The 13,858-nt window shown below is 40.1% G+C and overlaps 2 protein-coding genes across 3 annotated transcripts; one reads left to right on the top strand and one right to left on the bottom strand.

Moving 5' to 3' along the window:
- Positions 1-7: 7 nt before the first annotated feature.
- nudt5 (nudix (nucleoside diphosphate linked moiety X)-type motif 5) lies at positions 8-5,604 on the bottom strand. Of its 2 annotated transcripts, none has more exons than XM_085437024.1 (9): positions 5,533-5,604; positions 5,148-5,217; positions 4,851-4,918; positions 3,817-3,869; positions 3,632-3,739; positions 3,429-3,524; positions 3,180-3,281; positions 1,017-1,070; positions 8-927 (listed from the first exon to the last, which is right to left on the bottom strand). In XM_085437024.1, exons 2-9 carry the CDS (start codon positions 5,202-5,204, stop codon positions 818-820), a joined length of 648 nt encoding a protein of 215 aa, XP_085293150.1. In that variant the 5' UTR covers positions 5,205-5,217; positions 5,533-5,604; the 3' UTR covers positions 8-817. The 2 variants fall into 2 exon arrangements, with proteins under 2 accessions (XP_085293150.1, XP_085293151.1); XM_085437025.1 differs by lacking the exon at positions 5,533-5,604 and adding an exon at positions 5,379-5,526.
- A 544-nt stretch (positions 5,605-6,148) lies between these two features.
- On the top strand, positions 6,149-13,858 carry cdc123 (cell division cycle 123 homolog (S. cerevisiae)). Its single transcript, XM_085437023.1, has 13 exons — positions 6,149-6,233; positions 6,477-6,548; positions 6,747-6,810; positions 7,041-7,073; positions 7,410-7,505; positions 8,497-8,603; positions 8,843-8,894; positions 11,461-11,536; positions 11,771-11,893; positions 12,203-12,231; positions 12,330-12,431; positions 12,517-12,654; positions 13,078-13,858. The coding sequence occupies exons 1-13, from the start codon at positions 6,160-6,162 to the stop codon at positions 13,135-13,137; spliced, it is 1,026 nt and encodes a 341-aa protein (XP_085293149.1). The 5' UTR covers positions 6,149-6,159; the 3' UTR covers positions 13,138-13,858.

Below are 13,858 nucleotides of genomic sequence, written 5' to 3'. Positions count from 1 at the left end.
GAACAAGTAGGGGGAATATGTTTATTCATGGGTCAGTAATTTCTAAGTGCTAGGGTAAATACAGTACCAATCTCCAGGTAATTGCACCGCATCAATGTTTGAGGCACAGCAGTCACTGAAATCAATAGAGTTCATTTGCTGTACATTACAGAGAAGTTACGCTCTTAAAATGTTAATATATCTGCCAATTATGTTACCGTTATCACTTTGTGACAGTTTTTGTGACCATTGGCTCCTTTCCATTCTGAAATGACCAAAGGAGACATGAGCTGGAATTATTCAACTTAGTGAAGTCTGTTTTTTCCCCACAAAGCCAGCTTTTAAACGGGTAATTAGTTTGAGGTGGATTTTTCTCTCATTAAGTCAAACAGTATGTAAGCACATGTAAAGGAATGTTTTCAAATCAGTAAATACAACCTACAAGAACCTGTGTTAAGTCAAGCTATCTTATAAAAACTTGGAAACTACTATTTGTCAGGCTTAAAGCCCAACCATGAGTTATGGTGGAATCTTCACACCAAGAGCAAAAACTGGTCCAGCACATGTAGTGTAAACAGGGCTTCTTCATAGGTTTGCTTTCTCACAGCTTTGAATTCCTCCTCTGACTTCAAGTTTTCAGTTTTGAGTATGATTTTAAACACATAGCTCTATTAGTCTCAAAAGCACAAATATTTTGATTTCACAATTTGAAATAAAAAAAAAAAAAATCCTCATTTTTAAAAACACACGTCCAAATTTTGTGCTCCTATGCAGAAGCCCCGTGTAACAAAAAAGAGACTATTTCTTCCTGTCAATCCTCATCTTCAGCAGGTTGCCTTCACTGCTTCAGCACAGGCAGCTCTCTTGGCTTAAAGAAGGCCTGAGCCATCCCCATGGCGAAGATGTACACCCTAGCATCCACCATTATTTTTTCCTTCTGCAACAAATCTGTGGGATAAAATGAGGGAAGCTCATGTTAGGCTTTAATTCTTACAGTCTGAATGCTTGCACAAACTTTAGTGTGTGAAAAGTCGCACCGTCTATTTTGGTCTGGAACTCGTCAAGCGGTAAAAGAATAACTTCGACAAATTCTGGAAGGAGAAGATCAATGAAATGGTCACATGGGCCTTTATGTCTGAGGGCTACTTAAAAAGGGAACTGAAACATGACTCACCTCCATCATCTGTGGGGGGGAAAAAACAACACAAGAGAACAAGTTTAACATAATGATATTGGTTTTTTAAGAAGCATAAAAAGGGAAGACTGAGTTTCTCTTCATGTTTTAGGAGGTTTAACACGTGAACGCTGCATAACAGTGGGACAATCTGATAGGGACAGTTCATGTTTGAGTACAGATGCTTATGACAAAGGTAAAACTCACAGGAGACAGCAGATGCAATTAGTCTTGGTATTGTATCGGATCAATAGCACGACAGGATTGATACTTTGTTTCTAAATTGCCAATTGAACTGCAGAGGCTGGAAGGTTTGAATGTCAAAACCAACTGAGACTTTTGAGCCATTACACTAACCCAGACTGCTGCAGTAGGCTTCAGCATTAGATCAGCTGCTCAAGCAGGTGAGCTACAGTGACATGAAGTCACGAAGGTATTGTTAATTTTTAACAGAAAGATCACAAAATCTTCAATTTACAGATTGGAAAAATGATGAACCAACTACTCATTTTGGCCTAACTTTAATTAACACAACCAAAACCTCTAAATGACCATTTCATCCATTTGTGAATGAATTGTTAAGAAAAAAGGGGCACAGGCTTGTTAAGGCAGATACTTTGTGTGTGCTTCAATAAACTACACTACCATAACCTCTTGTTACTCCCAGCAATGTAAAAGCCTGCATGAGAAAAGTGAAGATCCAACTACCAAATGAATTCTAGAAGCTGTCCAAGGAGCTCATTACAGTAACGCATTTAAGCACCAAAACTAATTAAGAGTAAGCTAATATTCTCCTACTCTGACAGAAATCATGTTACAGGAGCAATAGTACAAATAAAAACTCCTTTGTCCCACACACCGTCAAACTGGTTAACTCCTCTCTGGAGGGGAGGGGAGGGGAAGGACAAAGGAGGGTGGGGAAAACCAAACTAGTGTTTGCAAACAATCACTGAAGAAGAACTAATCACTGTGCAATAGACTGACAATAGTTGAAATGTGCAATAGACATTTGGCTGCTACATCTCATAAATGAGTATATTTCATTGCCTATTTATATATTTTGTATTTATATTTGTATATATGCTAATAGTATATTCTCTCATTCACCTTTACTTTATATTACATTCTATTTCTTTACTATGCAAATTTCTGTTGGCGTTCTGCTACTGGAAACTGAATTTCCTGGAGGAACCTACCCAAGGGATTAATAAAGTTCTATCCAGGTAAATCATAACATTTTGGTACAGATTAGAAGGCCCATTTCTTTTTTTGTTAACAGCACTACACAGTACTGTGTAGTTTCATCTACAACAACTTGAAGTCTCATGACATCTATGTTTTATCATCTGAGGAAAGAAACAATGTGACTAACACAAGAAAAACGAGCAAACATACTTATTAATTCCTGACAGTCTTGTAGTTCGGAGTTCAGCAACGTTACATCCTCTTCAAGACAGTTTCAGAAACGCTGGCTAACAGCTTCAAAAACAGCAGCGCTTACTGACAGAAAACTTCAACATATCCTCAAATTTTCACCTCACTACAGCTGCCTGACAGAAGTGAGCTTCACCGACTCATGACCTGTGTCAGACTCCTTTCAAAGTTTTACATCCTCCTCCAGAGTAAATAGATGTGGAAACTCTTCACACAGCATATAAACAGCTAAGGTGAACAGTGGACTGCTGGCCTATACAGACAGCAATAGACACCGGGGTCGATCCAGTCAGGGGTCACTTTGCTATCTGTGGGGAGTCATTTCTGTCCGTGATCATGTCAGATGAAACAGTTACCCATCAAGCATAGCTCAGGGTAAAAAATATATATTTGAAAGTCATCAAGTTTTCCCTCTAGAATAGAGTTTAATTATTTTAGCACCGGCTTCAGATTACTGCACAGGAATTCTGCTTGTAAGTGAATCTAAGAAAAGTGATGAAGGCAACATGGCCAACTGAATTATGTCCTAAACAAGTTAGAGTAAAAATGAATGATGATGGTGAAAAAACTGAGTTGTGAAAAGTTTTCTCACCCAGCTTCTGTGTTGGGTTGATATTCTCCACATCGTCACCATTGATGTTGACCAGGATAGTCTGAATGGTGCAGTTAGACAGACCAGGGTCCAGACAGGTTGCTGCAAGCACAGCAATAATGTTAGCCAAAACAAACTTATCAGTCTACTTAACCTTATCGCTCTTATTGGAATTTTCAAAGATAAAATGTGTATGGACACTTCATCCTGCCGATCCCTGAATTTCTGCAGTATGGTGTGTAATAGTACCTGGAGTGACTCCTACTACTTCTCCTGTGTAACCAGTTTCCTCCTTCAGTTCCCTCAGTGCAGCCGCCTCGGCAGTTTCCCCCTCATCGATCAATCCTAAACAACAGAAAAATAACAAAGTGCCAACTTGGAGATGATTAAGCACTTTTCATTACCCTGGAACATACTCCATCATCGAGCACATCATGAGTGAAAAAACTGACCTGCAGGAAACTCCAGAGTGCAGCATCCCAGAGGAGGGCGGAACTGCTTCACCATCACTACGCAGTCCTTATGCAGCGTCCGTTTCAGCAGAGCGATTATTCCCACACCTGGAGGAAATATGTGTTAGCCTTCAATAACTCTGGCAAAAGCTGAACAACCAGAAAATGAAAGAAGATACGCTCACCATCTGCTTCAGTGTTGGCCCGCCTCGTTGTCCGTTTCACAGTCTCCCAGGTTCTGGAGGTTTAAAACAGGTAATCAAAGTAGTTTAAGGGTGGACCTGTTGTGCTGTTCTACCATCCTTCCTTCCTCTTCCAGTTAAGCTAACTTTCTTCTGCCCATCAAAATCAACATTTTTGAACAGTTGGTGGGTGGGGCTCCTGAGAGGAAACATCCACATAACCATCTACTGACATCGTATAGAGACAAGAGCAGAAAAAACCTGTCTGAAACTGAGTGTTTCAGACAGGTTTGTACTTCGCTAAGAGTAAAAATGAATGATGATGGTGAAAAAAACTGAATTATGTGTCTACGTCGCTGGGTAGCAGTCTAAGCAGAGATGCTCAGACTTCCTTCTTCCTAGCCACCTCTTCCAAGTCTTCCATTGGAAAGAGTTTTTCCCCAATCCATCTGAGAGACATAACCTCCGCAGCAAATCCTAGGTCTACCCTGGGGTCTCCTCCAAGTAAGACATACCTTGCCTAGAAGGGACCCAGGCACTATCTTAGATGCTCAAACCACTTCAGACGACTCCTTTGTGGAGAGGCAGCGGTTCTACCCTGAGCACCTTCTCGCCCTCAGCTCAGCCACCACTCGGAGGATGCTTATTTCCAGAGTGTGGATTCGCGATCTCATTCTTTCCATTGCTACCCATAGATCATGACCATTGGTGGGGATAGGGATGTAGCACTAACAGTAAAACAGTACCGTTGCTTTCACATTTGGCTCTCTCTTCACCTCAACAGACCAGCAATGTGTTCTGTGTTATTCTTTCAAGCTACTCCATTTCAGTTAAGCTATTATATTACACATTAAATCTATTGTTTTGTCTGGATAAACACCAAAATTTCCCAAATTTCTAAATTAAATAAAGATCTTTTTGTCACTGCACATACACTCATTATTTTAAACTCAGGCTATGTTTTATATTACTATCCACTATTTATCAGTGTTAATTAATCTCACTGAGAATATGGAAACCCACAGACAGAACAATACCTGGTGTTTCCAGCGGGGTCCACATATGTAGTCTTTTCCAGCTTCACCCATTTCCCTGCCGCAATAAGCTAGAAAACAAACACATACACACAGCTCATCACATGCCTACTGTTCAGTAAACTAACATGGAAGCTCCACATTGAAACTTTATTACTTTAAACTGTATAACACAATTTTTATATTACACAAGTGAAGCCAATTTATAGCCAATGCACTATTATAGCAATTTTATACTGCTAGCGTCGACATTTTTTTTTCTGAACGCCCTCATTCACAAACATTTAAACACACACACACCTCTTCTTTCACAATGTGAGGAGCTGCAGTGTCTTTGGGTTCTTCGTGGTTGCTCATTGTTACTGTCCGACTGAAAATGAAAGAAAGACGAGTCAGAAAGCCTGACCTGGGCAGGAAAATACAGCAGTTGTATCGACCCGTGCTTAAACGCTGAAGAGACGTTTCAGATCATGAGCTACTCAATTAGCTGCCAGAGCCAGGCAACTGCAAGACCGTTCAATTTCCCCCTACCTTTCCGCATTTAGCTTTCCTTCCCTGTGTGTCTTTGTTTATTTAACGGCGGGTATCTGCTTTACCCTTCACAGTGCTACAAACTGCCAGAGCTCGAGTATTTCAAACTTTTAACAATCCGGTAAATTTGTAAAAAACACTCAAATTAACTCACGTGAACTCCCTTTCGTGTGTGACTAGTTGTAGAGAGTAGAGAAACGATGATGAGTCACTCTGCTGCCACTTCCTGATACAACAAACGTCACAATAATGGGAAGAACCGAGAAACTTAAATCTATTTCAATAAACAGTTTCAATGTTAACATTTTTAATGAAATATTTACAATACAAATCCAGCAATTACTTCATTCTAGTTTTAATTATCGGCTTTGTTTGCAGTAAAAAAAAAAGACATTTCACGGAAAATACACCTATATATGAATCCGGTTAATTCTTTAAAATAAATAACATTTTTTTATTTTTTTACGTTTACAATTGTAGTTTAAGGCATCCACAGTGAGGTCTTCTTTTTAATAAACGATCTCCGTCAGCTCACTGCACGCCTACATGTGCACCATGAAAATGATTCCCTGAGCGAAAACTTATGGCACGGTTTTTAATTGTACCAACAGCTAACTAATGTATTTATTTTCACCGTTTTCTGAGTAAAATTAAAATCATTAAAATCGATTCATAACTGTGAAGATTTTGTGTAATTTCAAGCCAGAATTTTAATGTGTTTCTAAAAGAGATTCGGAAGTTATTTACTGATGGACTCGTTTCCTTTACAGGATATTGCAGCATGAAGAAGGAGCAAGTTGTCAACTGTCAGTTTTCGGTTTGGTATCCGATATTTAAGAAACATACGATTAAAAGGTAAACTGCTAACGTTTGTAGAGCAAGTCCACTGAACGTTTTTATAATTGTTGCTGTAAAATAAAGGGCAGCTAGCCGGCTGCTAACGTTAGCCGACAGACAAAAAGCAGACAGCTGCCCTTTCTGTCTTTGTGAGTGTAAATAGTAAACAGTGCACCCTTCTTCTACTTCTGTGCTTTTATTTCATATATTTTGTTGGTTTCTGTGTATTATACACGTGATGTGGTTCGTCTTGTTTTCCAGTCTGATTCTTCCACTGCCTCAGAATGTAATAGACTATTTACTGGACGATGGGACACTGGTAGTCTCTGGAAGGTATCAGACCACACACACACACACACACACACACACACACACACACACACACGGTTATGTTTCCTATGTGAAATTTCACAAACGTGTTCTGTCGTGGAAATCATGATTTAAACGTAATTGGGGGTTCTGACAGTTGCTCACAGATTACATGCTGTCTCTTCTGATTTTACACTTTTCCTCATTCTCTCTTCCCTCAAGTGACCACAACACACAGCAGACACAAACTAACAACAGCGACTCAGATGCAGAGGAAGACATTCAGGTAAGCTGGAGCCTTTTTTTCAAGATTGGAAGAACGTCACAGAGATCATAAATGGATCGCACGGTCACTATCGCACTGAATATGACCTAAATAAGTGTGAAACAAATTTAAAACCTTAAATGGGACATATTAAGCTTTTACGTCTTTGGTGTCACATATGTGCTGTTACAGTGGTGGATGCTCTTGTGAAGCATGGCCGATCATGTTTCTAACTCTCTCCTCCCTTCTAGTGGTCAGACGATGAAACAACTACAACAGTCACTGTAAGTGTCCTTAATGGGTCCAAGTGCGCCTCATTTATTTGTTATTATATATTTACAGTTAAACCAAAGACAGTCAATTCGGATGATTACGTAAAACCATTTTGCTAAAAAATAGCCGAGTATCAGTTTGTAGTTTACATTACTTCCATGTATATGTTTCTTCATATGTGTGCTGTTATGTTAATGTAGATATAAGCATTTAAGCTAAAGAGGTGAACTCATTCTTCTTTAAATCAGGTTGCATCTATGTAATAAATGTGCATGACCTCACCTTTAAGCTTGTACTATCATTTTGCTTGGTGGGAATAACAGCCTGAAATGTCATGTTTCTGCCAGGCTCCTGAGTTTCCAGAGTTCACCTCTAAAGTGCTGGAGGCCATAAACAGCCTGGGTGGGCGTGTATTCCCTAAACTCAATTGGAGCGCACCACGGGTAAAAACACTGCTTTCCTCTGCTTCAGATTGAAGAGTGTTAGCATGACCAACATCTGTTTGTCACTAAATGCCTCATGAATTATTCATTAAGGATGAGGGCATATAGTTCTGCCAGGTTTTTCTGATGTTAGTGTGACGAAACCATAATAAGTCATGTTTCCCACCTTTGATGTGACCTATAACCTTTACAGTTCAAGTGCAAACCAAATAAATCCAAGTGCAACAAGCTAGTTGCATAAGTGGGCACACCCTTAAGCTAATACTAGTGAAGCACTTTTTGATATAATCAAAACATTCAGTCTATCAGCATGGCAAAACTTGACTTTGCAACATTTTTCCACCATTCCTTGCAAAACCTCTCCAGATCTGTCAGATTGTAAGGCCGTCTCCTTTGCACAATCCTCTTAACTTCTCCCCTCAGATTTTCTGTTTTGATTTGATTTTTCTGTTTGATCTGAAATCCAGCTTTGCCATTCGAATTTACATTTTATTTGAATTTACGTTTAGGCTCTCTGTCATGTCATACTGAAGGTTTTAGGCTAAAAGTGACTGGTATTTGGGAGTGTTCACAATTCCCTTCACCTTGACTAATGCAAAGCAACCTCAAATCATGATTATGCCACCACCATGCTTTACCTTGGTTTTTGCACCAAACATGCCTTTGGAATTGTGTGTGTAGTCTTATCATACTGTAACACATTTTCCCGCATGCTTTTGGGAGACATGATGTATTTTTTGCAAACTGTAACCTGGCTTGGATGTTTTTCTTTCTAAGAAAAGGCTTTTTTATTGCCATCCTACCTCATAGTCGAGACACATGGAGAATCTGGGAGATTGTAACATGTAGGACTCTTGGCAGCCTCATTTTCAAATGATTTATTGTGGTCTCATTTTTTTAACAGCACAGCATGTTGTCATTTTAACAGCTGAATGCACACGTTTTATATCCAGTGTAACTTAACGTGTGTGTTTGTTTCCCCTCCCTACAGGATGCGAACTGGATTGCTCTGAACAGCTCCCTGCAGTGTCGCAGCCTCAGTGATATATTTCTGCTCTTCAAAAGTTCCGACTTCATCACGCATGACCTCACGCAGCCGTAAGTCCCGTTGCCTAACAACAACATCACAATCGTAAACAACTGGGCTCGTTTAAAGAAAGAAAAAAGGAAAAACACCTGGTGTGGTGTGCGCAGGCCCATTTGAACTGGCAGTGTTTGCTGGGCTGTAGATTTACCTCTCGCTGCTTCACACTCCATGACAAACATTCAGTGTGGGGAAAGTGAAAAGTAAATTTTTAAGGTTTTTATTATTACTTTTTTGTCATTTCCATGTTCAGATTCCTTCAATGCAGCGACCAGGACTCCCCAGACCCAGTCATCAACTATGAGGTATATACTTTCTTTTTCCCACCATAAAGAAGAATAGTCTCCAAATATGTTTTTGTGTCATTACCCTGAGGCTTAATTTACTCTTGCTTTACACATGTTCACAAAATATAATACAACATAAATCTGGAACAACAAAAAAGTAGATCAGATTAGACTCTCTGGCAGCAACAACCATTCAAAGTCTTTTTAATCACCTTACTTAGTTTGAATATCAACAGGCCACCTTGTCTATGTCTACATGCCTAAATGTATTTCTGTCATGTGATTGGCTGATTAGATCATTCTTTTAATGAGCAGCTGAACAGATGCAAATATTGAAGGTGCTGTTGAGTGTTTAGCTTCTTGTTTAAAAGGACTGATAGAACAAAAAACCCCTCTGGCTTCTGCTGGTTGCCAACCCCGCGTCGTTATGGAAATAACTGAAATTGCTCGAGCACTTAAATCAGCTCACAGTGTCTCTCATCGCTGTTAAAAGATTGCCAAAGTATGGCCCGAGGGCCAGTGGCAGCTGTTAGTAGCATATGGTGAGGATGATGGGTGAAACAGTGTAATACTGCTGTTCCACTGTAATACAGAGCTCAGAGCAAGACCAAGAGAGCGTTTCTGTTCAGCTGTAGCTCTTCTATTTGAGCCGTCACAGCAGAGTAAATCCCTCTGACAATAACAAATATAGCTGGAGTCAAGAAATGCCACCTCTCTTTATGATTAAGAAGAATAAAACCTAGAAAAAACTAAAAGTAAAACCCTTTTCTGAGCTGTCACTTTATGAACACAAACTACAAATGTGTCTTTTTAGTCACTCGCTGGCTCCCAAAGTTGGCATTTTCAGAACCCAACAGAAAAATGCAAAGATTAAAATTTAAGACTTATTCAAAAAACTGGAGACAAACGGTTTCACAAAAAACTTCACCATTTACACTCCTCAACATTTTCAGAAAAAGAAATCATGTTTGATTAGTCTCTTTGCATTGTGACAGCACCTGTTATTATAACCCCGAGCTTATTTTGGTTTTGCAGATTATGAGGGAGCGCTGGCTCTGACTAAAAAGCCTGAGGACTTTCCAGACTCATACAGCAGCCACTTCTAAAACATACCCTGATCTCTATGATCTGTTTGACTCCAAATACAACAGTAATTTCTTAAAAACAAACATTGTATTCAGTAACTAGCTGAGACTGAAAACTCACCAGAAAAGCGATGACTGGGTCATAAGTCAAGAGAGGTCATTTTCTTACAGGCTTGTTTTTCGTGACCTGGTGAGTCATCCTGTGTTGGCCATTAGGCTGTTTGCATATGAAATAAGATTGGTTAATAATTGTCAGCCAACCGCTACATCAAAAAACACACACCCACAAACATGAGAGCAACAAGTGGCGACCTTTTCTGACTTCCCCTAATAAGTTTTGACACCTCAGTTTATATCAATAAAGATGGAGTTTGTCAACTATTAGATTGGGTATTAGGTTTTTCCCGAGGGTAGTCCAGATAAGCTATACAGGCAAAGATCACCAGTCACATCCAGTCATTTAGTTCTGGAAGGAGACCTGAAATACAACAGAAACATGTCAGTTCAAAAGAGAGAAACAAGGTTTATCCTTAATACGTGACTAAGGAGGGAAAGAGTTGAAGTAAACAACAGATAAAGAGTCAATTTAAGAAAAAAAAGAAAAAAGAATTGCCTTAAATCCTTTCTGTTCTGCATGAGCTGTTTTATTTATCAGTTTAACTGACAGAGGAGAAAAATGAGTGTTTATAGCTGGTGTGCTTACACAAAGGGAGCCTGTACTTCCTACCAGCATTTATTAGCACAAACTTGGAGTTCAGTCATGTGAAGGATTGGTTAAAATCCTGCCAGCCAGCGAAAATACAAAAATGTCGGGGAAGTCGATCCCATGATTTTTCCTGCCATTCAACTAAAACTTAAAAACTTGACTACTACAGGTGTTAGAGGTGGACTGAAGCACGCTGGGGAAAAAGAAAAAAAAAGACATTGCAGCAGAACCGAAATCCTGGAGTCTCCAAGGAAACGGAGATGCTGATTGATTGCTTTACAATCACGGCCACATTTATGAGCCAAGTAAACGCACTTTCAGTGTGTTTGTACAAAGTAACCTGTGTAATGTCATTGCTGTGTACAGTAATATTCACATCCCTTTGTTGTTTATATGCATTGCTCAGTGGAATTGCATGAACATAACAGGACTGGGTAAAAAATACTGTAGTGCAACTAAATAAGATCAAATAAAACAGTTAGAGAGGTTTGATCTGCAAAGGATCCTGCACCTACCATCGTTTCTTCAGTTTTTTCACAAGCCTGTCCAGTCCTGGTTTAAAATGTCAGACTTGCATGTGAGTAAGCTAAGAATAATGGTGTCATCTGAAAACTTCATTACATATTGATTCAGTTGGGAGTAATTTGCATGCAGAGCACTAACACATTCTTTGGCTTTCCTTGTATTATCAACAAATCTGCTGCCGTATTTAAGTATTTCTATTGGCTTACTAGCGCCAGTGTCTCCTCTTTAATGGTTGTCTCACACTCTAACACTTGTCTTCTTTCTTCAGCTGGTACTGAGGAAGTGGAGTGAGCTGATTCCTGGCGGAGAGTTTCGCTGCTTTGTCAAAGAAAACAAACTGATCGGTAAAAACTGTCCCTCCTCTTCTTTTACACGAGTGTTGTCCATAAATATCTGCACTGCGTTTGATCACGTTAGCCACCGAGTGGCTACAAATGGACATAAAGAGAGTACGCTTCATGCATGAGACGGGAATTATTTTTTAAAATTCTCTGTACAGTTATTCAGGAGGCTAATTTAGAACCAATTATAAAATGTAATCTAAAGTGTGCTGACGATGTGTCTGTGCGATCTCCCAGCTATCTCCCCAAGAGACTACACGCAGTATTACCAGCACATCCTGAAGCAGGAGGAGCAGATAAGCCAGGCCATTCAGGACTTCTTCAGCCAGCACATCCAGTACAACTTCCTGGATGAAGACTGTGAGCATCAGCCTGCTTTTATTTTTCCCTGTACATGTAAATTTTAATGCAATATTTTCAGTTTCGTAAGTTCTCCTCAGACAGAAACAGACTTTTTGTGGAGTAATGAAAGTCATTAAATATGTACTGTTAAAAATGGGGTCATTTAGGCAGGACGGAAATGAAAGCGAAGACTGATGACATTTCACTTAATTGTGATTTTAATGTTTAATGTGAGGTGGTAATAAAAGTTTGATTTTTGAAGTTGTGCGAGACAGTAGTGTGAATGTTAAATGATTACTCATTCAGATGTTTTTTTCTGCTTTACAGTTGTGTTTGATGTTTACAGAGACAGCCAGGTAACTCGATACTGAATGTTTTTCTTGATAAATCAAAAAAAAACCAACACACACTTTGTGAGCTGCATTTACTGTATGTGTCTTCGTGTGTGTCGCAGGGGAGGGTGTGGCTCATCGACCTGAACCCATTCGGAGAGGTGACTGACTCGCTGCTGTTCACCTGGGGCGAGCTGACGTCTGGAGAGGTTGCAGAGCAGCAGGTCAGTCATTGTATACTGTATGTCCCGTATTGCAACACACTCTGGAGTCTTAATGAATGCTCAGTGTGTCTGTGGACCTGTGCAGGAAGGCCCGGCGTTCCGCTACACCACCAGCGAGGTGACGGTGCAACCCAGCCCCTGTCTGAGCTACAGAATTCCACGGGACTTTGTCGACCTCTCCACAGGAGAGGATGCATACAAACTTATCGACTTCCTCAAGCTGGTAGGTCCTGGAAAGTTGCGGGTCGTCATGCATGAACACAAACGTTGTTTGCCATTCAGGCGTTGAAACAAAAGACATAGTGAGTGCATTTTCAGCTGCGGCTGCAGCAGAAAAGACTCAACTTCTTGCACCAGCATGTAGCCCAGGTTCTCTAAAGTTTGACCACTGACTGACCACCATTGTACTAGCAGCTGGGACCTTTAGAGAGCATCCCATCAGTAACCACTGGACATGCTGAGCTCATCTGGTGCTGACTCCGTTACTGTGATCTTAATCATATGATGTGGAGAGTTTTTGATTAGCATTACCATAAAAAACGTACAAGAAAAGTACTAATTTCTAATGTTATACTACACTAGTGTAAAATGACAGGTGACTGCAGTGAAGGGTTAAACTCTCCTCTCCTTCTTCTCCTGTTCGCAGAAGAAAAGCCAACAGGAAGAGTCTGAGGAGGAGGAAGAGCAGGAGAACGCGCCACAGTGACATCAGCGTCATCGGCTCTCCATATAAAATCTGCATGAAGTGACTCTTCACCCTCTCTTCTGTTTCAGCACCAGTTCCTTCTACTTTTTTTTTTTTTTAAATCTCAGAATGGTACGCGGTGTACTCGGGATTTCCTAAATAGCTCCTTCACATTACTCGAATGGAGCATGTTAAATTAGCAGATCGTGTTACCCGTTCCTTAGGGACTCATTTCCTTCGACACTGCCTAGCGCCTTATTGCCGATCTTAATAGAGGCCTCTGCCGTGTCCAGGGGTTGGTTATTTCACTTTTTGTGGGGGCGGGGACTGTGTTACTGTAAAATGATGTATTCATTAACAATGTAAAGAATGTTTGCTTTTATACTTTGAGCCTGTGGAGTAGTCTGTGTATCTGTATCACATCTCAAAACAGTCTCTCTTGGTTTGAAATCAATTTGATACACACACACACAGTGTCAGTTTGTTTCTTTACCTATGGGGCTGACAGACTTCTCTATTTAACACTAAAGCCCTTCATCACTGAGTCACCTTTAATTTTCTTGCCAGAAATCCCAGCTCCTCCATCTTTCCCTGCCAATTTCCTCTGAGCAGTTTTGACACAGTCATTGCTCCCTGCGCTCATTTGGAGTCCTGTTATTTCTTTTTTCTCTCTCCCCTCATCACGCATCAATGTAGACTGTTGCTCCAAAGAACACCATTAAACTTCTTTGTCGTGTATTGA

This window comes from Copadichromis virginalis, linkage group LG17 (genome assembly GCF_057382275.1).
Source record: "Copadichromis virginalis isolate Kocher_CV1m ecotype Utaka linkage group LG17, C_Virginalis_male_GT1.1, whole genome shotgun sequence".
Lineage (NCBI taxonomy): Eukaryota > Metazoa > Chordata > Actinopteri > Cichliformes > Cichlidae > Copadichromis > Copadichromis virginalis.
The sequence above is the reverse complement of the archived record's forward strand: the minus strand, read 5'-3'. Positions and strand labels throughout refer to the sequence as shown.

Bases quoted from the DNA above. Each gene is read 5' to 3' on its own strand.
- nudt5 (XM_085437024.1), bottom strand. From the start codon at position 5,204: ATGAGCAACCACGAAGAACCCAAAGACACTGCAGCTCCTCACATTGTG. The intron at 4,919-5,147 runs GTGTGTGTGTGT...TTTGTTTTCTAG, and splicing joins CTCACATTGTGAAAGAAGAG to CTTATTGCGGCAGGGAAATG. The intron at 3,870-4,850 runs GTATTGTTCTGT...TTAAACCTCCAG, and splicing joins GACCCCGCTGGAAACACCAG to AACCTGGGAGACTGTGAAAC.
- cdc123 (XM_085437023.1), top strand. From the start codon at position 6,160: ATGAAGAAGGAGCAAGTTGTCAACTGTCAGTTTTCGGTTTGGTATCCG. The intron at 7,074-7,409 runs GTAAGTGTCCTT...TGTTTCTGCCAG, and splicing joins AAACAACTACAACAGTCACT to GCTCCTGAGTTTCCAGAGTT. The intron at 11,894-12,202 runs GTGAGCATCAGC...TCTGCTTTACAG, and splicing joins CAACTTCCTGGATGAAGACT to TTGTGTTTGATGTTTACAGA.